Source organism: Notolepis coatsorum (genome assembly GCF_963971535.1).
Source record: "Notolepis coatsorum genome assembly, chromosome: 4".
Taxonomy (NCBI): domain Eukaryota; kingdom Metazoa; phylum Chordata; class Actinopteri; order Aulopiformes; family Paralepididae; genus Notolepis; species Notolepis coatsorum.
The window spans coordinates 147,834,347-147,858,229 of record NC_140168.1 but is presented as its reverse complement, the minus strand read 5'-3'; the positions used below and the strand labels follow the sequence as shown (position 1 = coordinate 147,858,229).

The 23,883-nt window shown below is 42.0% G+C and overlaps 1 protein-coding gene across 1 annotated transcript in view; it reads left to right on the top strand.

The window, feature by feature from the left end:
* Positions 1-23,883, top strand: part of LOC311226727 (LIM zinc-binding domain-containing Nebulette-like) — a gene marked incomplete at both ends in the record, with an annotated part of 44,704 nt that overhangs the window by 2,624 nt on the left and 18,197 nt on the right. The window contains one exon of the mRNA XM_084312137.1: positions 20,270-20,364. Within this exon, the coding sequence (XP_084168263.1) occupies positions 20,270-20,364 (95 nt within the window). The remainder of the gene's footprint in view (positions 1-20,269; positions 20,365-23,883) is intronic.

The following is a 23,883-nucleotide window of genomic DNA, read 5'->3' as shown; positions in this document are numbered from 1 at the left end:
GTATTCCCAGGTGTTTCTATCAGTGTGTGACTGTATTCCCAGGTGTTTCTATCAGTTTGTGACTGTATTCCCACAGTGTTTCTATCAGTTTGTGACTGTATTCCCACAGTGTTTCTATCAGTTTGTGACTGTATTCCCAGGTGTTTCTATCAGTTTGTGACTGTATTCCCAGGTGTTTCTATCAGTTTGTGACTGTATTCCCAGGTGTTTCTATCAGTGTGTGACTGTATCCCAGGTGTTTCTATCAGTTTGTGACTGTATTCCCAGGTGTTTCTATCAGTTTGTGACTGTATTCCCAGGTGTTTCTATCAGTTTGTGACTGTATTCCCACAGTGTTTCTATCAGTTTGTGACTGTATTCCCAGGTGTTTCTATCAGTGTGTGACTGTATTCCCACAGTGTTTCTATCAGTTTGTGACTGTATTCCCAGGTGTTTCTATCAGTTTGTGACTGTATTCCTAGGTGTTTCTATCAGTGTGTGACTGTATTCCCAGGTGTTTCTATCAGTTTGTGACTGTATTCCCACAGTGTTTCTATCAGTTTGTGACTGTATTCCCACCGTGTTTCTATCAGTTTGTGACTGTATTCCCAGGTGTTTCTATCAGTTTGTGACTGTATTCCCAGGTGTTTCTATCAGTGTGTGACTGTATCCCAGGTGTTTCTATCAGTTTGTGACTGTATTCCCAGGTGTTTCTATCAGTTTGTGACTGTATTCCCAGGTGTTTCTATCAGTTTGTGACTGTATTCCCACAGTGTTTCTATCAGTTTGTGACTGTATTCCCAGGTGTTTCTATCAGTGTGTGACTGTATTCCCACAGTGTTTCTATCAGTTTGTGACTGTATTCCCAGGTGTTTCTATCAGTGTGTGACTGTATTCCCAGGTGTTTCTATCAGTTTGTGACTGTATTCCCACAGTGTTTCTATCAGTTTGTGACTGTATTCCCACCGTGTTTCTATCAGTTTGTGACTGTATTCCCAGGTGTTTCTATCAGTTTGTGACTGTATTCCCAGGTGTTTCTATCAGTGTGTGACTGTATTCCCAGGTGTTTCTATCAGTTTGTGACTGTATTCCCACAGTGTTTCTATCAGTTTGTGACTGTATTCCCAGGTGTTTCTATCAGTGTGTGACTGTATTCCCATAGTGTTTCTATCAGTGTGTGACTGTATTCCCAGGTGTTTCTATCAGTTTGTGACTGTATTCCCACAGTGTTTCTATCAGTTTGTGACTGTATTCCCACTGTGTTTCTATCAGTTTGTGACTGTATTCCCAGGTGTTTCTATCAGTTTGTGACTGTATTCCCAGGTGTTTCTATCAGTTTGTGACTGTATTCCCAGGTGTTTCTATCAGTGTGTGACTGTATCCCAGGTGTTTCTATCAGTTTGTGACTGTATTCCCAGGTGTTTCTATCAGTTTGTGACTGTATTCCCAGGTGTTTCTATCAGTTTGTGACTGTATTCCCACAGTGTTTCTATCAGTTTGTGACTGTATTCCCAGGTGTTTCTATCAGTGTGTGACTGTATTCCCACAGTGTTTCTATCAGTTTGTGACTGTATTCCCAGGTGTTTCTATCAGTTTGTGACTGTATTTCTAGGTGTTTCTATCAGTGTGTGACTGTATTCCCAGGTGTTTCTATCAGTTTGTGACTGTATTCCCACAGTGTTTCTATCAGTTTGTGACTGTATTCCCACCGTGTTTCTATCAGTTTGTGACTGTATTCCCAGGTGTTTCTATCAGTTTGTGACTGTATTCCCAGGTGTTTCTATCAGTGTGTGACTGTATTCCCAGGTGTTTCTATCAGTTTGTGACTGTATTCCCACAGTGTTTCTATCAGTTTGTGACTGTATTCCCATAGTGTTTCTATCAGTGTGTGACTGTATTCCCAGGTGTTTCTATCAGTGTGTGACTGTATTCCCAGGTGTTTCTATCAGTTTGTGACTGTATTCCCACAGTGTTTCTATCAGTTTGTGACTGTATTCCCACTGTGTTTCTATCAGTTTGTGACTGTATTCCCAGGTGTTTCTATCAGTGTGTGACTGTATTCACACATTGTTTCTATCAGTTTGTGACTGTATTCCCAGGTGTTTCTATCAGTGTGTGACTGTATTCCCAGTGTTTCTATCAGTGTGTGACTGTATTCCCAGGTGTTTCTATCAGTGTGTGACTGTATTCCCACAGTGTTTCTATCAGTTTGTGACTGTATTCCCAGGTGTTTCTATCAGTTTGTGACTGTATTCCCACAGTGTTTCTATCAGTTTGTGACTGTATTCCCAGGTGTTTCTATCAGTGTGTGACTGTATCCCAGGTGTTTCTATCAGTGTGTGACTGTATTCCCACAGTGTTTCTATCAGTTTGTGACTGTATTCCCAGGTGTTTCTATCAGTGTGTGACTGTATCCCAGGTGTTTCTATCAGTGTGTGACTGTATTCCCAGGTCTATCAGTGTGTGACTGTATTCCCAGGTGTTTCTATCAGTGTGTGACTGTATTCACACATTGTTTCCATCAGTTTGTGACTGTATTCCCAGGTGTTTCTATCAGTGTGTGACTGTATTCCCAGTGTTTCTATCAGGCTATGGTTAGACTAGTGTATTCCTGGCGTTTTTTTATACGTTTTTGACGACGTTTGATGTCCTATCTACACAGAAATGCGTTTTTTGGCGTTTTTTTGTGGATACGGCTGAAACGCAAAATTGTGTTTGCGTTTGGAGATACGCAAAAAAAACGCTTCGACAACAGCGTGTAGTCAGCACGGAGCAGTTGTTGCGAAAACGCCCATGCGCAGTAGATACCATCTGCGTGCCCTTCCGGTGACAACAGTGTGTGTGTTTGGGACAGAGCTCCGTGTCCCAAATAGCTTCAGCTACCATGTGTTGTCAAGTTATTGTTATAAGGACCCCAGTCCAAGCTACAACAGTCTGCATTCCCTTAACAATTGTTTGTATTGAGCCGTATTGTATTGTACCCATATGCAATATGTTAAATAAAGTTTACATCCATTCATTCTGCTAGCATTACCGATTGCATGAGCAGCTGGCTAACGTGAGCTATCAGGATTCAGACCCTGTTAGCTCAGAGTTCCTCTTTCAACTTAACAAGCATTAAACAAAATGGCCCAGTCATCTATTCACCTTTGTTTAATACACACAGCGTTGTCTCTAATGTTATCTAACTACTGATAGCTCGCGATATCATCAGTTTCGTGCTGGCTAAGTAGCGTGAGCTAACGTTAGCTTCTAGCCACAATGCTATATTGTTATAATGGCATACTCCATTGACGTTAGCATGCAGCTAACAATGCTACCGATCGTTTTTTAGACTAAACTATCCGCTCTTGGTGGTCACTTGTGTTGATGTTAGTTTTGTTTCATCAACAAATGACAGGCAGAACACACAGTGAATGTATCCGTTTTGTTTATTGCACTTTTATTAGGCTTTGCTGAAAAATTATTGCTGCATTGAGTGCATCTTGCATTGCAAGATGGTGGCGCGGCATAGGCGCCTGCCTTATTGACATTTTCTTTGCTGGAGCTTCCACCAGGAAGTGTATTGGCACATTCGTTCTGATTGGTTGAAATTGCCTTCATGTTTGCCACCTACTGCCACCTACTGCTTTGGCAGTGTACTACATCAGTGTGCTCGGCTGACAAAAACGGAAAAAAAACGAAAGTGTGACTCGAGGCGCATGACGTTGCGGCGATACGCGGCGATACGTATAAGAAAACAATACGAAATGATACGAAAGGTGTAACCTCAGCCTCAGTGTGTGACTGTATTCCCAGGTGTTTCTATCAGTGTGTGACTGTATTCCCACAGTGTTTCTATCAGTTTGTGACTGTATTCCCAGGTGTTTCTATCAGTTTGTGACTGTATTCCCACAGTGTTTCTATCAGTGTGTGACTGTATTCCCAGGTGTTTCTATCAGTGTGTGACTGTATTCCCACAGTGTTTCTATCAGTTTGTGACTGTATTCCCAGGTGTTTCTATCAGTGTGTGACTGTATCCCAGGTGTTTCTATCAGTGTGTGACTGTATTCCCACAGTGTTTCTATCAGTTTGTGACTGTATTCCCAGGTGTTTCTATCAAGTTTCAAGTTCAAGTTTCTTTAATAGTTGTCATACAGAAGTACAGAATACTTTTATACAAAATGCTTCTTACTGTTACGCTCCAGAGACTGTGCAAGACAAGATAAGTATGAAATAAAATAACATAGTAAAATTCGAAGTAAAAAAAATGAGGTCACAGTGTTCAGTTTAGACATATGTACAATGTTCGATGCAGAATAGACGTAACTGAGTTACCATACAATATACAATACTGTGCAGTGTACTAATATACAATACTATATAGTGCAAGGCAGAAATGGGACGAGGTGCAATTTAGGTACAATTCACAGTAGGTGTATGAGTTGTAGTGCAAATCCTTTATCAATAAATATAAAGTGTGTTTGTGTGATCTAAAGTGTGGAGAGTGGGTGCTGCAGTGTGTTGTTTGTTTGAGTGAGTGTGTGCGTGTGGGTGTGTGTGCTGTGTGCATTTGATGGTTGTTGCATAGTGTTTATTGTTCGTTTAGCAGCCTGATGGCCTGGGGATAGAAGCTTCTTCTGAGTCTTTCTGTGCTCGCCTTAAGACTCCGGTATCGCTTGCCTGACCGCAGCAGTTCAAAGAGGCAGTTGTTCGGGTGGCTCGAGTCCTTAATAATTCTCTTAGCCTTCCCCTTGCACCGCTTGTTGTAAATGTTCTGGAGGGTGGGAAGCCCCCCTCCAATTGTGCGTTCGGCTGAACGTGTCACTCTTTGTAGTCTGCTACGGTCTTGTGCAGTGCTATTCCCAAACCAGGAGGTGATGTTGCCGGTCAGGATGCTCTCTATTGTACATGAGTAGAAGTTCCTAAGGATCTTCTGACTGACTTGGAACTTCCTTAGGCGCCTGAGGAAGTAGAGGCGTTGTCGTGCCTTCTTCACAACACTGTCAATGTGTGTGGTCCATGTCAAGTCCTCGGATATGTGGGCTCCGAGGTACTTGAATCAGTGTGTGACTGTATCCCAGGTGTTTCTATCAGTGTGTGACTGTATTCCCAGGTGTTTCTATCAGTGTGTGACTGTATCCCAGGTGTTTCTATCAGTGTGTGACTGTATTCCCAGGTGTTTCTATCAGTGTGTGACTGTATCCCAGGTGTTTCTATCAGTGTGTGACTGTATTCCCAGGTGTTTCTATCAGTGTGTGACTGTATTCCCAGGTGTTTCTATCAGTGTGTGACTGTATTCCCAGGTGTTTCTATCAGTTTGTGACTGTATTCCCAGGTGTTTCTATCAGTGTGTGACTGTATCCCCACAGTGTTTCTATCAGTGTGTGACTGTATTCCCACAGTGTTTCTATCAGTGTGTGACTGTATTCCCAGGTGTTTCTATCAGTTTGTGACTGTATTCCCAGGTGTTTCTATCAGTGTGTGACTGTATCCCAGGTGTTTCTCTGCCTACTTTGGTAAATTAATTGGCAAATGCCTGCCTGCTATCAGACATGCAAGCTGACACAATCATTTCTTTATGTAAGCCTGTGACTGTAATTTATATCTTTTTGCGGATGCTGCTGCTCTCCTGGTCTCCCATCAGGATAAAGAGGAGGTAGAAGGAGCACTCAGCCGTGAGCTACTGAAGATCAGTCACTGGCTGGTTGACAACAAGCTGTCCCTTCACCTAGGGAAGACTGAAGCTATCCTCTTTGGCCCCGCCATTAGACTGAGGAGGTCTCCTGGGTTCAGGATAGTGGTGGGAGACATAGAGGTCTCAGCCAGAGAGGAGGTCACCTACTTGGGCTGTGTTCACCCTATCAGGAGAGAACATGGCACAAAGGGTAGCCACTAAGGCGGCGGTTACACCTTTCGTTTCATTTTCGTTTCATTGTCATATGCGTTTCGCCGCGACGTCGCAGCCTCGAGTCACACTTTCGTTTTTGTCACCTGAGCACACTGATGTAGTACACTGCCAAAGCAGTAGGTGGCAAACATGAAGGCAATTTCAACCAATCAGAACTTGAATGTGCCTGCAAAGCAAATGTCAACAAGGCGGGCCATCTTTTGCCTAGTTACCCAATGCAGCACTTCTTTTTCAGCAAAGTCTAATAAAAGTGCAATAAACAAAACGGATACATTCACTGTGTGTTCTGCCTGTCATTTGTTGATGAAACAAAACTAACATCAACACAAGTGACCACCAAGAGCGGATAGTTTAGTCTAAAAAAAGATCGGTAGCTACATTGTTAGCTGCATGCTAACGTCAATGGAATTTGCCATTATAACAGTATAGCATTGTGGCTAGAAGCTAACGTTAGCTCACGCTAGTTAGCCAGCACCAAACTGATGATATCGGGAGCTATCAGTAGTTAGATAACATTAGAGACAACGCTGTGTGTATTAAACAAAGGTGAATAGATGACTGGGCCATTTTGTTTAATGCTTGTTAAGTTGAAAGAGGAGCTTTGAGCTAACATGGTCTGATAGCTCACGTTAGCCAGCTGCTCATGCAATCGGTAATGCTAGCAGAATGAATGGATGTAAACTTTATTTAACATATTGCATATGGGTACAATACAATACGGCTCAATACAAACAATTTTTTTTTTTTTTTAAACTTAAATTTTTATTAACAGTTTTAGACAGACAGCACTTACAAAAAAAAAAAAGAAAAAAAGAAACTAACATCACAATAAAAACAAAAAGAAAAAACAGTGCACATAAATATTTACATGGGTATCATGGTTAGTTGTCTGGTTCCCCTACAGTTGTTTTCTAGGTACTTGATACAAAGGCTGATTGTGTATCTCCCTTAAACAGGCATAAACAGGTAATTCCTACTCAAAGATGATAAATACTGACTAAGGCTTGTATGTGTGATCTGGGTCCAGAGACCCTCCTTGAGCTTCTTTCTTCCCTTATCCTTCGTCCTTTCTTTTTTTTTTCTCTTGTTTATTAACTTTCACTTTGCCTTTTGGTTCACCCATACACAAACCACATCATCCCTGAATATTAATATCACACCGTTAAACAGACATAAATAATAAAGTATAAAAACATTCAGCAATTGTAATATCCCAAAAAACAAAATAGAAAATACTAACTAAAGCACAGGTGTGTGACATGGGTTCATAGACCCTCCTTGAACATCTTTCCTCCTTTACCCTTCGCCCTCTTGTGTTGCATTTGGTTCTTCCTCTGTGATGTCGTTCTCGTTCCCTTTATAATCCTCCCACTTTCCCCATCTTTCCCCAAATTTATCTTCCTGTAACCTCAGCATGTGTGTTATCCTTTCCATATCCTGTATTTCTTCCACTATTCCTACCCATTGTGCTATTGTCGGTGGGTCTTCCTTGTACCACAGTCTCGTTATTGCTTTTCTGGCCGCTATCAACATTATCTTTATTAAATATTTGTCCCCCCCTTGTATTCCCTCGTGTGTCAGGTCTCCTAAGTAAAGCACCAGTCCTGTTTGTGGTAGCCCGTATCCTAATATTCTGATCATTGCTTCCCCTATCTCCTCCCAATACCCCTTCAGCTTCTGACATCCCCAGAATATGTGCGTGTGATTTGCCCCCTCCTTCCTACACATCCTCCAGCATGCTCTTTGTGTTGGTGCATATTTTCCCTTCAGCTCTGGGGTTAAAGAATCTGATTATGTTTTTCCATCCAAATTCTTTCCATATTCTCGATCCTGTTGTTGAATGTTGTACCTCGCATATGTTCCCCCATTCCTTCCCTGTTATTCCTATCTCTAGTTCTCTCTCCCATTTCTCCCTTATATAATCAGTCGTGTGTCCCTTGCTGGTCATTATAGCCCGGTACAGTGCTGATATTACCCTTCCTTTCCCTCCTTCGTATGCCCTTACTATCATCCTAATTATTCCATTCTGTTCTTCTTCTTGTCCCCTCTTATTTCTCTATTATAGTAGTCTCTAATCTGTAGATATCTGAAGTGGTCCTTGTTTTCTAGTCCAAATTTCTCCTTTAATTTTTGTAGTGTTTGCATTTCCCCCTTCTCTATCATTTTGCATATCGCTGTTGCCCCCCCCCCCCTCTCCCACCTTCTGAATCCATGGTCTAACCTCCCTGGTTTGAATCTCTTGTCATGTGCTACCCATCTCAGGATCCCTGACTGCTTCTCCAATTTGTGTGTTTTTACTACTCTGTTCCATATGTTCAAGGTGTATTTGGTGATTGGATCTAATAGTCCCTCTTTCTCTTTAAATAGTTCCCTATCTCCCACCAGAGCTTGAACCTTGTATCCCTCCCCTTCTTTTTCAATGTCTTTCCATCTTGCCTCATATCTGTCGTTACACCAGCACGTCACTGCTCTCAGTTGTGCTGCATAGTAATAGTCTTGTAGGCTGGGTACTGCCATCCCTCCCTCTTCCTTTGGTAATTGTAGTCTTTTATATCTGACCCGTGGTCTTCTCCCCGCCCATATGAACCTCGATATCAGTCTGTCCCACTCCCTGAATTGATTCTGTGGTATTTGTATCGGTAGTGACTGGAATAGGTATAGTAACCTTGATAGTATGTTCATTTTAATGACCTCTATTCTTGAATTGAAGTCCAAGGGCATTACTGTCCATCTCTCTAAGTCTCTCTTGATGTTCTGATTTATCTGTGTATAATTCGCCTCAAACAGTTTCTCCACCCCTCTCGTGATGTTCACCCCTAAGTATTTAATCTTGTCCATGTCCCATCTTATCCCGTACTGTTCTCTAATTTCCGTAGTTGGGGTATAGTTCCATGCTAAGGTCTGTGTCTTTGTCACGTTTAGTTTGTATCCTGAGTAGTGGCCATATTCCTTCAGTAGATCCATCAGTGCCGGGAAGCTCTTGTCTGGTTGCCTCATGTATACTATCACGTCGTCTGCAAATAGGCCTAGTTTATATTCCGTTCCCTTTATCCTTACTCCCTTGATGTCCTCGGTCTGTCTGATCAGTTGTGCCAGTGGTTCTATGAAAACGGCGAAGAGCGTCGGTGAGAGACAACATCCCTGTCTGGTAGCCCTCTCTAATCTGATTCCATCCGTCAAGCTGCCATTCACCTTAACCCTCGCTGTCGGTTCTTGATATAGCGCCTTGATCATCTTCATCGCCCTCCCGTTCAGTCCGAACCTCATCAATGTTTTATATAAAAATGTCCAGCTCACACTGTCGAACGCTTTTTCTGCATCTAGGCTAATCAGTACCGCGCTACCCCCTTGTTTTTGTATCTCCTCTACTATGTGTAATGTCTTTCTCACGTTGTCCTGTGTCTGTCTCCCTTTAATAAATCCAGTTTGATCTTCATCTATAATGTCTGGCATAAACGTCTCAAATCTTTTTGATATTATCGATGTATACATCTTGTAATCCACGTTAAGTATGGACACAGGTCTGAAACTACTACATAATTCCCTATCCTTCCCTTCCTTTGGTATCGTGGTGATTATGGCTTCCTTCCACGAGGGGGGAATTTTACCCTCTTCCATCGTGTGTCTGAACGCCGCCCCTAACATGGGTGCTAATTCAGTTCTAAATGTCTTGTAGAATTCCGATGGGAATCCGTCGCTCCCCGGAGACTTGTTGTTTTTAGCTCTACTAATTGCCTCTTCCAGTTCTTGTTCCGTAATTATTTTATTTAATTCTTCATTCTGTTCTTTCCCTATCGATGGTAACTCTAGCTTCTCCAGATATGTTTCTATTTCCTCTTCTCCCGCTGCTTTTGGCTGTGTGTATAATTTCTCATAGTATTCTCTAAATGTCCTCTCTATTTCAGCTGGGTCCCTCAATATTTCATTAGTCTTTGTATCCCTTATTGTGTGTATCGTGTTCAACTTCTGTTGCGTCCTAATTCTCCTAGCCAACAGTCTGGTCACTTTTGGTCCCCCTTCATAGTACGTTTGTTTCATGAACCTCGCTTTCTTTTCTATTTCCGTCAATAATTCCCTATTTATCCTGGCCTTTACTTCTTTGATTTCTCCGAGCGTTTCCTGTTCTTTTGATATCTGGTGTCTCCCCTCTAGCTTCTTCAGCTTCCCTATCAGATTGTGATATGTCTCCGTTCTGGCCTTCTTCAGCATTGCTGTTTTTTCCATCAATTTCCCCCTTATCACCACCTTCAGTGTGTCCCATAGAATGTTCGGGTCTACCGCCCCGTTGTCATTTTCTTCCTTATATCTGGCTATCTCCTCCTTGATCTGACTCACCACCCCCTTGTTATTTAATATTCCTACATTTAGTCTCCAAATCGTGTTCCTCCGTCTCCCTTCTAGATCTACTGTCGGATATATGGCACTGTGATCCGATATGTCCGCCACTCCTATACTGCTCTCCCGTGCCCTGTAACTGTCCCCCGTCGTCATCAAAAAGTAGTCTATTCTCGCATATGTCACGTGTGGGTGTGAGTATTGTGTGTATTCCCTGTCCATGGCGTGCATCCCCCTCCAAACGTCCTTTTCTAGTACTCGTGGTGTCTAGGTCGTGATTCAGTACTACGTTAAAATCTCCCGTACATATCAATATCCCTTCTAGTTCCATCACTATCATATAAAAAATGGTCTCATATAAATCCCTCTCACTCTCTGGGGGTGCATAAACATTTACTAACGTAACCATTTGGCCCTCCATTTTCCCCTTCACCAGAACAAACCTTCCCTCCTTGTCTCTTACTTCCTTGATCAATTCAAATTTGACTGTGTTTTTGATTAACGTGATTACTCCTCTCCTCGGGTTTTGTTTAAAGGAACTATAGTATGCATTTTCATATCCAAATCTCTTCAGTTTCTCATGATCCTGTGCTACCAAATGTGTCTCCTGCAGAAAAATGACTTCCATCTCACTTTTTTTTACATTTCAACATCACTTTTCCCCTTTTTATCGCATTATTCATTCCATTAACATTTAACGACATCATTTTTATACCTTTAACCCTTGTCATCTTTCTTCTTCTTTCATCTGTCAGTCCCCCCCATGTCACACTCATTCCCCCCTCCGGTTGGAGCCTCCGCTCTCTTCACCGAATACATATAATGATTAACATAAATAAAAAACATAAACTTTACATAAAGTGCTCCCAAGGCGTTCGGGGGGTCCCTGTGTCCCCCCCTGTCCCCTGCTGGTGGGTGAGGGGTAATTGCCCTCCTAGCGAGGGGCCCCCTCCTGACGGCTTGGGGGTTTGAAACCCTTACCCCCAATTGCTCGTCATATTTGTCCAGCTTTCTTACTGTTTTTTTTTTTGCTTTCGAGCTCCTGGTCAAAAGCGCTCTGTCCTTCCTTTTGATCAAAGACCCTCTTTTCTTGGTCCCTCTCAATGTGACTCATATGTTTCATTGTCCCTCCTTCCTCCCATATCCGTGTGCGGTGTCTCCTGTGTACCCCTTTTTACTTTCTTTTCCTCTCCTCTATTTTCTATGTGATGTCCATTTATCCCCTTAATCCCTCCCAACTGTGTTACTCACAGCGTGTGTCTATGTATCTGTTTCAGTATGTTCTGTGTCTCGCCTATCAAACCTAGTTATATTTCCATTTATTTCCTCCATCAGCTTGTGTATAATGTGTCCATGTATACGTTACGTTCATTTCTATATCCTGCCTCTACCTGGGAATGTGTGCTTATGCATATGTTATTTCAGTTTCTATACTTTGTCTCCATTTGAATAGTTTTTTCAATCTCTTGTGCGTGTACTCATCCGTTCGCCTCCTCCCGCCTCCTCTCCGTCTCTGGCCTCCTCATCCGTCTCCGTCCTCGCTCCGTCACGTTTCACCTCGGCCTTCTCCTCTCTCCTCCCTCCTCTCCCCGGTTTCGGTCTCCCGCTCTGATCCATCTGCGTGCTCCCTCCAATCTCTGTTGCAAGCTCCGCGTCTGGTCCTCCTGCCTCCTTCCTTCTCCGTCCTCCGTCATCCGCATCCCCCGCCGTCTCATCTCTCGCTCCGCTTCTCGTGCCGTCGCATACGTCGCCGCCCCTTCCTCCCAGTGAATCCTTAGCGAGGTCATGGGTGACTGGAATCTCATTCCGTTTTCTTTCAGAGTTTTCTTCAGTCCCGCGTAGGACCTGCGTGTTATCGCTACCGCTGTCGAGTAATCGTGATCAAATGATAGTCTTTTCCCTTCGATTTCAATCTTCTTGGTCCACGCGGTTCTGAGTATCAATTCCTTAATCTCAAATCTCAGAAAGTTAATAATCAACGCTCTCGGAGGTCCGTCCGGTTTCGGTCTCGGAGCCAACGCCCTGTGGGCTCTCTGAATCTCCATTTTTTCCAGTCCCGTCTCCTTCAATTGTTCCTTGATAAGCTTTTCTACATAGTGGGTCACCGATTCCCCTTCGACTCCTTCTTTCAATCCCCATATTCTGATGTTATTTCTCCGTGACCTCCCCTCCATGTCTGACATCTTTGTCTCCATCTGTTCTTGTTTCTGAATCACACATGTTAATACCTCGTGTATCTCCGTGTTCCATTTGTGGTATAATATCTAATGTTCTCATGTAAATATGTCCCCCTTACCTGTGCCCCCCCTCTCTGTGGAATAAGACACTCCCCTCCCCTGTGTCCCCATTACCTGTACCCCCCCCCCCCCATCTGACCTATCAAATGGGACCACACCCCCCCCCCTGTTACCTATATAGATCTTCTCCCGAGATCTATCCAGGTCTTCTTACCTGGGTAAATTCAGCTGATCACCTGGGGGGAAGCCCTCAGCCATTCTCTCTATGTATTCTATCTGTTTGGTTAATAAACCTTTGTTATTATCCAATCCTCGGTTGACTGAGAACATTCTTCTTCAGGATATCCACAAATATCCCACAATTGGCGTCTACGAACTTGTGACAGACACTTTTGCGTCCTCCCGGCGTGCTGTATCGTTTCAGCTATACAGAGAAAAGTGAGTATAATAGATGGTCGACCAAAAATGTATGGAAAGGAATTAAAACCTTCCCGCTTTTCTCTGTGCCAGGTGAACATTACAGAATGTTGTCAAATATTGAGATCATGGCTGAGTAAGAATAATGTGCATTAATATATCTGATCTGTATTGAGAATCGTTACCAGGGCGCGCGTGCACCTGGGTCCTTATCAGGCGGTTCTGTGAGGATGGGTTATATGTGCTATTCCCAAAAGTTTAGGCACAAAGGTTGAAGTGCTATTCCAGGTCGAGTCGGAGCCGACCAAAAGCTAAGGCACACAGTAAGGTTGTCGGATTGCTAACCCAAGTCTAATTCAGACTAAAAATATAGGCAACAAAAGAAGATACGTGAGCTTATTATGATGTGATATCCTTGAAAACGCTACTCTGTTAAAAACGTTCTGTGATTCCTTTGCAAAGAGGCGGGAAGTTAGGACCGAGAAGCTGATGGAATCATAATTAGAAATTACCAGAGTAGCGTCATAATATTCATTGTTTCAACCTCAAACTAAGCCCACAATCTCTTCCATTCCTGAAAACGATGTATTTTGGATTAAATTAACCAATTGATCAATACAGATAGCAGGAAGATGATCACGCGATGTCCTAGTAGTACATGATTACGCGATGCCCCGGGAGTACGTGAATGTACATTAAACGGGACATCAGTCGCGGAAAGTACATTAAACAGGACATTAGTCGCGGGTTCAAGAGACCGTGAGTATGATTAAAAGGTATATATAATCTAATATATCGCTGGTAAATTTCGAAGTCAGGTTCGGTCGTTATGACTTTAATAACGATGTATAGTTAGATCAAGGGATAAATGCCTTGTCGCAGCAGATGCTGGCCGACTAAACATACAGCGATCCAATACAGTCAGATATACACACACGTTATCTTATATGTATTAATGTTTGTTTGTCTGTTTAAAGTCTCGTTTGTATGTGCACAGTATAGAACCCGCTGCGGTGCTGTATTGAGTAAAGAAACCGACGGATAGCGCGACGAGCATAGGGAGACGAGTTACCGTTATACAGAGAATAACATTGAAGTGCAGTTCACGCGACAAACTAGGATAGTAATTTCCGGAATCAACAAAACCGGCCCACGGGAACGACCATTTGGGGAAGTATAGTTTTATCGTTTCAGTTTGTTTACGTTTTCACATATGCACAGGCGCGTTCATTCGGTAACAAAACGCTGGTTTAGGAATTCCAGGCTATTGAGAGCTCGTGGGAAAAATACTGTATGAATTGCAAAGCGTTATTTCCGAGGCGAATGAGAACGCACGAACGTCGCATGGAGCGATGACGTCACGCTATGCGCGCCGTGAAGTTATGATTTTATATTAAACTATCCATAGGCGAACGTAAAGTTTAATGTGCCCAAGGCCGAAGGTGCGTGAAATCCACTTGTAGTATATGTATGTGCGCGTTGCTATTGGAAAATGTTGAGTTGCGGTGGCGAGATGCGGGTTGCATTATCCCAGACCACCGGAGAAACGAGCCGAACATTGCATTGACGACACGTAACGTGCTACAGCCTCTGGAACCACTATTCGATTATAATATACGACGTCAACACAACAGATTTCCCCGGTGAGTATGAAAATCATAAATATAGATGCTTTGATTGATTGATTGAAAACTTTATTAACAGATTGCAGAATGGGTACAATACAGTACAGCTCAATACACACAATTGTTAAGGGGATGCAGACCAGAGAGAGACTTTCGTCTTGTTTACATCAGGGTCCCCCATTTTCAATTCATCAGGACATATTATGACATACATGACATACAGATAGTCAGTACTGCTACATCTATACATTTATGACATACCAGATTTGTTTACATCAGGGTCCCCCATTTTCAATTCATCAGGACATATTATGACATACATGACATACAGATAGTCAGTACTGCTACATCTATACATTTATGACATACCAGATTTGCAAATTCAGTACTGTTTGTGATACAAAAGGAGTCAAGAAAAGGGAGTAACTGTACATACACAACTATCATCTCAGTTACAGTAAATTACAACTATCTCAGATCACTTGAGTGTTTATGTTGCTTTAATTTACACAGTATAAGTCACATAAAGCTAATTACAATGTCTGTTTCAGAATCTGTGGACGTATTGGTCAGTATGGTTTCCAGTATATGGCAGTACAGGAATTGTAGTCCACATAAACAGCGTTAGATTAGACTTTATAAGCTTTTAATGTTGAAAACTTGGGCACAAACAACATAGATTATGTTTAAAAGTAAGATGTTTAGGTTATATTCACTTGAGTTAATGTGTTTATCTAAAGAACCAATGAAAGATAACTAGCCCTTTCCATTGTAAGACATTTTAAACATGATTCAAAATGTGTGGTTCCACATTCATATGATGCTTGCGTACATATGCGATATGATTGATAAATTATAACACTATCATTACATCCTAGGATGGGATGGATGAAAAATAGCTGATGTTTTGTTAAGCTCACAGACAATCAACAAAGAACCCACTCAAATGGTCTTAGGAGTGGACAATTAACATGTGTTTTTATTTTCAGTGAGGCTCTGAGGCGAGATGCAGAGACCTACACCCAAATTGTATCACAAAAGACAGAAATTCCAACAATTTGCATGTCAACACAAGGTTCAACCGAAGATGATGTGGAGCTGAAAGACAATGCAAATGCCTAGAGAGGACTCTGACCACACCTTTAGGGACTCAACTTAGTATCTCCACTATACTTAGTATAGTAGGAAGTATCGCTTTAGATGCAGATTTTCTCTTTGTTACCACAGAGACTCACCTGACAATGGATAACAACAGGGAACCACAAAATGCATTGAATGAAATGTTTTAAAACAAACATGCCCCCTTCATTTAATTAACATGAATTAGACACAGGTGATGAATTTGCAGTTATAAAAGGCTACCATATTTCCCATACTAACAGAATAACTAACCAGTTGTTTTCATCTCTCTCTTTTCAAGAAGGCACACAAATCAGAGATATGATGTCTGAATAACACCAAACAAAGTAGAAGTGCCTGAGATGAAAGATCAATGATGAAAACAATTTAACATACTATCCCCTCCTTCTATTCTCTGCTTAACCACTAACTCCTTGCAATTTCAAGTACTTTCCATGACTGCAAATTATCAACCACCAAAATTGAAACACAATTATCTAAATGTACAAGGTATACACATACATTGATCATTTAGCTGACACTTTTATCCAAAAGCGACTCACAGGTTCTGTATGACAGGACATCAAAAAGGGCACAACTCTATCAGCTGAGTAACAATGGTCATCAAAGTGTTGAGTGCTACAGTGTAGGTTAGTTTATTAGGACAAATGCATGACAGTAAGGTTAGCTAGGGTTAGATTTATTTGTATCAGTTGAAAGCAGGATAATCATTTACACAATGATTATAAAAAATGCACAAGGTGTATTAGAGGTAATTAAATTAATGCTATTTAAGAGTAAATGAGAAAACGAATGATTGTTTTTCATGCAAAATTAACTGGTTGCCTAGATTTTATGTTTTTTCCCCATGCTAAATTATGACGAGCCACACTGAGACATGAAGAACGCCAGAGAAGGCGTGGCGAGGTAAGTATCCTGAGGTACACCCAACGCATCCTGAGGTAAGATCAAATTAAATTTGACATCACAGACTATGAAAAAAAAAAAAAAAAAAAAAAAGCTATTTTATCTGATTCAAGACTTTGGCCATTCATTTACAATTTTATTTAAAGCCTAATGCTGTAAGATCTAGTTAGATACAAGATCTGATAAGATTGTAGTGAATGTGACCTTCTTAACATAAGGAATCACTGCTAATGCAATTGGCTTGCATTTCCTATTTTCAATTAAATGATTTTATTTGCAATGAATTGAATTAATCCCAAAATGATTTTCCACTTTAGCAGAAAGGCGTTGAATAATTTATGTGAAGAGGTTTTCTAAGGCAAATTTTATCATCCTCAGATCATAAATTGGTGAGAGGACAGGACGAGTGAGACGACGCGTGACCTGAACCACGAACGACGGTGCGACCAGGCAAGGAGGAACACAACCCAGCGACCTGAGCGACCCACGACAGCATACTACCACCAGGGACGCCGCCAAGGAGCTGCGGACACAACCAGGACGACAACAACAACCGTGGGAGAGCCGCCATCCAACCCAGCCCACAGACGTCCCCAAGAAAGTGGAGCAGGGGACCACGAAGGAGACTGACCAAGGAGACACTGACGAAGAGGAGATCAACCTTTGACGGCCTCCACCCCGGCACTGCAGACCACGGCAGACCAAACCCATCACCTGCAGATGGGAACCAAAGCCCCGACAATCAAGGTGGATTCCCATGACAAGATTGTCATCCGTGTGAGAGAGAGCGTCCTACAGACAGGCCACTACACCAGCAAACCCTCGCCCCTCTGGTACCGCGATGACGGGGAGCGGGGGACCAACCACCACACAGCACGTTCAAGACCACCCTACCGCCATGTCTCTAGGCCTGATAAAGGTCAAGCGTGAGCACAGTGGCGGATGTGTGGTGGTGATGAAGAACAACGCAGGCTCCAGGAAAAGAGTCTGCAAGACCACTATAGTTGACTGCTACAGGTGACCCTTGACAGGGAATGAACGGCGACCAGTGAATATTCCCGACTGCATCGTCAAGAAGAGACACATCAGAGACCTGTGGACCAAGAGACTTCTGAACGCCACATTGTCCACATTATTATGTATTTATTTAAATTTTACTGTGTTACTGTATTACATCACATTTGAATTACTTAGGTTACAAAATTGTATTGTCAGACAAGAAAGAATCAGTTGTTTTATTCTCTCATAGAAGAGGACATGTAACGTTGTTTTGCACCTGTATGGTGAACCATTGATAGTATATGCACTAGAATTACATACAGAAGCGATGCATAAGACGTTTTATCTCCTCATTTATAGAGAAGAAATGGAGAAAATTGCCTGATTCTAAGTAAAGACCAACAAAACTGAGGCAATCACAGATGAAAGTGACACTCAAACTCAGGTTAAATACAACTGGATCCTAAGTAATTTCATCAAGAATAACCACCAGGTTAACGGTTGTTAAAATGTTTTTGTACACATTAGCCTTATGTGTAAATCCTATTCCTAATAATTATGCACACAATTTTGTTTTTTCACCCTGTGCACTCTGACCACACAGAGACAGTGGATGTATTTAATTGGTTTATTACGATGCCTGTATGCACAACCATCACATTAGCTCCCCTGAGTCACGACATGAACGACTGAAGGTATGCCAAGATATTTGCACAGCGATAGCTTCTAATGATTATGTTAATTGTTGTTTGATATCAGAGTTGAAGACCACTCATTGATATAGGTATTTTGAGCGATTAATAAAAGAAAAGGGTGATATCTATTCCCACATCTCTGATATCAAAATAACACAGACCGCAGTCCAGTCGATCATGTCATGAATCATGTATGTAAATAATTCTAGTTTAAAATGTTATGCCAACAACCAGATCACATTGGCCAAAATTTTCATTATTTTAATTGTTTTCTATTTTCACTTTTACCTGTTCCAAACAATCCTGGTATATTATACATTAATCTCACCCACATTATAAGAAAGAAAAGTGAGTATTGTGGTATAATATCTAATGTTCTCATGTAAATATGTCCCCCTTACCTGTGCCCCCCCCTCTCTGTGGAATAAGACACTCCCCTCCCCTGTGTCCCCATTACCTGTACCCCCCCCCCCCCCCCATCTGACCTATCAAATGGGACCACACCCCCCCCCCCCTTTTACCTATATAGATCTCCTCCCGAGATCTATCCAGGTCTTCTTACCTGGGTAAATTCAGCTGATCACCTGGGGGGAAGCCCTCAGCCATTCTCTCTATGTATTCTATCTGTTTGGTTAATAAACCTTTGTTATTATCCAATCCTCGGTTGACTGAGAACATTCTTCTTCAGGATATCCACAAATATCCCACACATTCCTCCGCGTGTGCCGTCCTAGTCTGTAACTCGGTCACGTTTCTGTCCTGTTCCACCATCTTCTCCTCCACCCTTTTGAGTTCTGTATTCATTTCACCTCTGAAGTCCTCCTGTTCCTTCCTCAATTCCTCCCGTAGCTTCCCAATATCATTCCTTATCGTGTCCGTGTTCAGTTTTATTGCCGCTGTTATGTTCTCCAGTATCCCGGCCTGCATGACCACGGCCCATCCTGGCATTCCCGTGTCTGCCTCAGCGGGACCTCCCCCTTCTTCCGCCTGTCTTTTCTCGGCTTCGCTTCGGGGACTCTGTTTCTTCAGATTCTCTTCTTCTCGTGTGTTCTCCATTTCTCTTTCCTTCACAATCGCTGTCTCTTCCTTACTTCTCGTGTGCATTTTCATTTTTAATTACTTTTCGGGTCCTTTTTTATCAGTTTTTTCGCTCATTTGACCAGGAGCTCTATCGCACGTGTGTTACCCGTCTGCTCTCATACCGGACAATACAAACAATTGTTAAGGGAATGCAGACTGATGTAGCTTGGACTGGGGTCCTTATAACAATAACTTGACAACACATGGTAGCTGCAGCTATTTGGGACACAGAGCTATGTCCCAAACACACACACACCCACACACACACTGTTGTCACCGGAAGGGCACGCAGATGGTATCTACTGCGCATGGGCGTTTTCGCAACAACGGCTCCGTGCAGACTACACGGCTGTTGTCGGCGCGTTTTTTAGGGGTTCTCCAAAACGCAAACACAATTTAGCGTTTCAGCCGTATCCACCAAAAAACGCATTTCTGTGTAAAAGGGACATGAAACGTATTCAAAAACGTATAAAAACTAGCACAAAAACACTGTGTGTAACTCCCGCTTAAGATCAACCAGAGAGTTCAACTTATGTAAACAGGTCAGCTATGGAAATCCTAGCAGGGGCCCTGATGCAATGCCAGTTTGATTACGCATGTTCCTCCTGGTACACCAGCATCACAGTGTCACTGAAGAATAGGCTGCAGACCTCACAAAATAAATTAGTTAGACAAATTTTACAGTTGCATCCCAGGACTCACCTACTACAGTCTCTGTTCAACTTCATAGTGAATGTAACATTTCAATGGACAATGATTTAGCATTTGGTCTATGATTTTAAATAAAATACTTGTTTCCTGATTAGAAAAATATTTGTGGATTTGCTGTCACCCTATGTGGGATGTTTCATCCAAGTTGTCGTTTAGATTAGCTGTGGATACAAACACAGACAGACACAGAGACCAGACGCTATCTATCATTTTCTCATCACATTTTCAACATCGTATTCCAACCTTTTCTTCCAGTTTTGGCACAAAGGCTGCTTCCACTGTGAGGTGTGCAGGATGACTCTCAACATGAAGAACTATAAAGGCTACGAGAAGAGGCCCTACTGTAACTCGTGAGTACTGTTTAAAGCTGCCCTGTTTAAAGTTGCACTGTTTAAAGCTGCCCTGTTTAAAGCTGCACTGTTTAAAGCTGCCCTGTTTAAAGCTGCCCTGTTTAAAGTTGCTGCACTGTTTAAAGCTGCACTGTTTAAAGAGCTGCTGCACTGTTTAAAGCTGCTGCACTGTTGAAAGCTGCACTGTTTAAAGCTGCTGCACTGTTTAAAGCTGCTGCACTGTTTAAAGCTGCTGCACTGTTTAAAGCTGCACTGTTGAAAGCTGCCCTGTTTAAAGCTGCCCTGTTTAAAGCTGCACTGTTTAAAGCTGCCCTGTTTAAAGCTGCCCTGTTTAAAGCTGCACTGTTTAAAGCTGCACTGTTTAAAGCTGCACTGTTTAAAGCTGCACTGTTTAAAGCTGCCCTGTTTAAAGCTGCACTGTTTAAAGCTGCCCTGTTTAAAGCTGCCCTGTTTAAAGCTGCACTGTTTAAAGCTGCACTGTTTAAAGCTGCCCTGTTTAAAGCTGCCCTGTTTAAAGCTGCCCTGTTTAAAGCTGCTGCACTTTTTAAAGCTGCACTGTTTAAAGCTGCACTGTTTAAAGCTGCCCTGTTTAAAGCTGCCCTGTTTAAAGCTGCTGCACTTTTTAAAGCTGCACTGTTTAAAGCTGCACTGTTTAAAGCTGCACTGTTTAAAGCTGCCCTGTTTAAAGCCGCACTGTTTAAAGCTGCCCTGTTTAAAGCTGCCCTGTTTAAAGCTGCTGCACTGTTTAAAGCTGCTGCACTGTTTAAAGCTGCTGCACTGTTTAAAGCTGCAATGTTTAAAGCTGCTGCACTGTTTAAAGCTGCTGCACTGTTTAAAGCTGCTGCACTGTTTAAAGCTGCACTGTTTAAAGCTGCACTGTTTAAAGCTGCCCTGTTTAAAGCTGCACTGTTTAAAGCTGCCCTGTTTAAAGCAGCACTGTTTAAAGCTGCCCTGTTTAAAGCTGGCCTGTTTAAAGCTGCCCTGTTTAAAGCTGCCCTGTTTAAAGCTGCCCAGTTTAAAGTTGCCCTGTTTAAAGTTGCACTGTTTAAAGCTGCCCTGTTTAAAGCTGCACTGTTTAAAGCTGCCCTGTTTAAAGCTGCACTGTTTAAAGCTGCACTGTTTAAAGCTGGCCTGTTTAAAGCTGCACTGTTTAAAGCTGCCCTGTTTAAAGCTGCCCTGTTTAAAGCTGCACTGTTTAAAGCTGCACTGTTTAAAGCTGGCCTGTTTAAAGCTGCACTGTTTAAAGCTGCCCTGTTTAAAGCTGCCCTGTTTAAAGTTGCACTGTTTAAAGCTGCCCTGTTTAAAGCTGCACTGTTTAAAGCTGCACTGTTTAAAGCTGCCCTGTTTAAAGCTGCCATGTTTAAAGCTGCCCTGTTTAAAGTTGCCCTGGTTAAAGTTGCACTGTTTAAAGCTGCCCTGTTTAAAGCTGCTGCACTGTTTAAAGTTGCCCTGTTTAAAGTTGCACTGTTTAAAGCTGCCCTGTTTAAAGCTGCTGCACTGTTTAAAGCTGCACGGTTTAAAGCTGCACTGTTTAAAGCTGCCCTGTTTAAAGCTGCCCTGTTTAAAGCTGCACTGTTGAAAGCTGCTGCACTGTTTAAAGCTGCACTGTTTAAAACTGCCATGTTTAAAGCTGCACTGTTTAAAGCTGCCCTGTTTAAAGCTGCTGCACTGTTTAAAGCTGCCCTGTTTAAAGTTGCTGCACTGTTTAAAGCTGCTGCACTGTTGAAAGCTGCACTGTTTAAAGCTACACTGTTTAAAGCTGCTGCACTGTTTAAAGCTGCTGCACTGTTTAAAGCTGCACTGTTTAAAGAGCTGCTGCACTGTTTAAAGCTGCTGCACTGTTGAAAGCTGCACTGTTTAAAGCTACACTGTTTAAAGCTGCTGCACTGTTGAAAGCTGCACTGTTTAAAGCTACACTGTTTAAAGCTGCTGCACTGTTTAAAGCTGCCCTGTTTAAAGCTGCACTTTTTAAAGCTGCACTGTTTAAAGCTGCGTTTAAAGCTGCCCTGTTTAAAGCTGCACTGTTTAAAGCTGCACTGTTTAAAGCTGCACTGTTTAAAGCTGCACTGTTTAAAGCTGCCCTGTTTAAAGCTGCCCTGTTTAAAGCTGCACTGTTTAAAGCTGCCCTGTTTAAAGCAGAGCCGTTGAAGATAGAATTCGGACACTCCCATAGGGTTTTATTGTTATCGTGGAATGCGGAAGTGGAGCGCCTCATGTGGCGGTCGTAGTTCCAAGCTCTGCGAGCAGGACAAGTTTCCAGCTTTGAACGCGATTACTTTTCATTGTTTACGAGGCACTCTTGCTGGTAAGTTTACTTTACTTTACTTACTTTGTACATTTTAACGCATTAGCAGACCACTCATGGATTTAGTCAATATTGGTATTTTATGTAGCAAGCTTTAGTTAATGTTTATCGTAAGTTTATAGCTTGTTAGATTCTAAATGCAGTTAGATAACGTTACCATACTGACTGACGTTGGCCTAACGTTATATTTACCTAATTATTTGCAGTTATTGGTGTTGTTAGTTTATCTTTGTTTATTAGATTTATTGTTAAAGTGAGCAACACGAGATAGACTGGTCTTCATATAAGGTACAGTAAGGTTATAATATATAGACAATAACACATGACACTAGATAGACTGGTCTTCATATAAGGTACAGTAAGGTTATAATATATAGACAATAACACATGACACTAGATAGACTGGTCTTCATATAAGGTACAGTAAGGTTACATAATATAATATATTATATAATATATAGACAATAACACAGTGGATACAGACCGGTCTGGCTCTCCTCTCGTGGCCTTGACTCTAATGAGAGATGTGTCCCAGTCATTTGGAGTTGTGAGGTTGATTATTATTAGTAGTAATGTAGTTTGTATATTATTAGTAGATATGTAGGTTGTATATTATTAGTAGATATGTAGGTTGTATACTATTGGTAGAAATGTACAGTCTCCTCCCCACCGTATATATATTTCTCTCCCACCCACCCACCCCCTCCTAATGTACAGTCCCCTCCCCATCATATGTATATACTCTGTCAGGATCTATGGGTAACAGTACTGTATATTTGAATACCGTTTATGTCACAAATGTATCAGTACTAAATACCTGTATGTCCCTATGCCATAAATGTCATGTATGTTGTGTATGTCATAAATGTCAATATGAATTGAAAATGGGGGACCCTGATGTAAACAAGACAAACGTCTTTCTCTGGTCTGCATCCCCTTAACAATTGTGTGTATTGAGCCGTACTGTATTGTACCCATTCTGCAATCTGTTAAATAAAGTTCATTCATTCATTCATTCATTCATTCATTCATTCATTCATTCATTCATTCATTCATTCATTCATTCATTCATTCATTCCAGGAGCCATGCTGTTGTCTGGTAAGATGCCCACTTTGACAACCTAGGATGGCTTAGAGTAGACGACAGAGTACAGCAACTTGCAATGGGCCTGGTCTACAAGATACACTACACAACTAAGGTACCCATTTACATG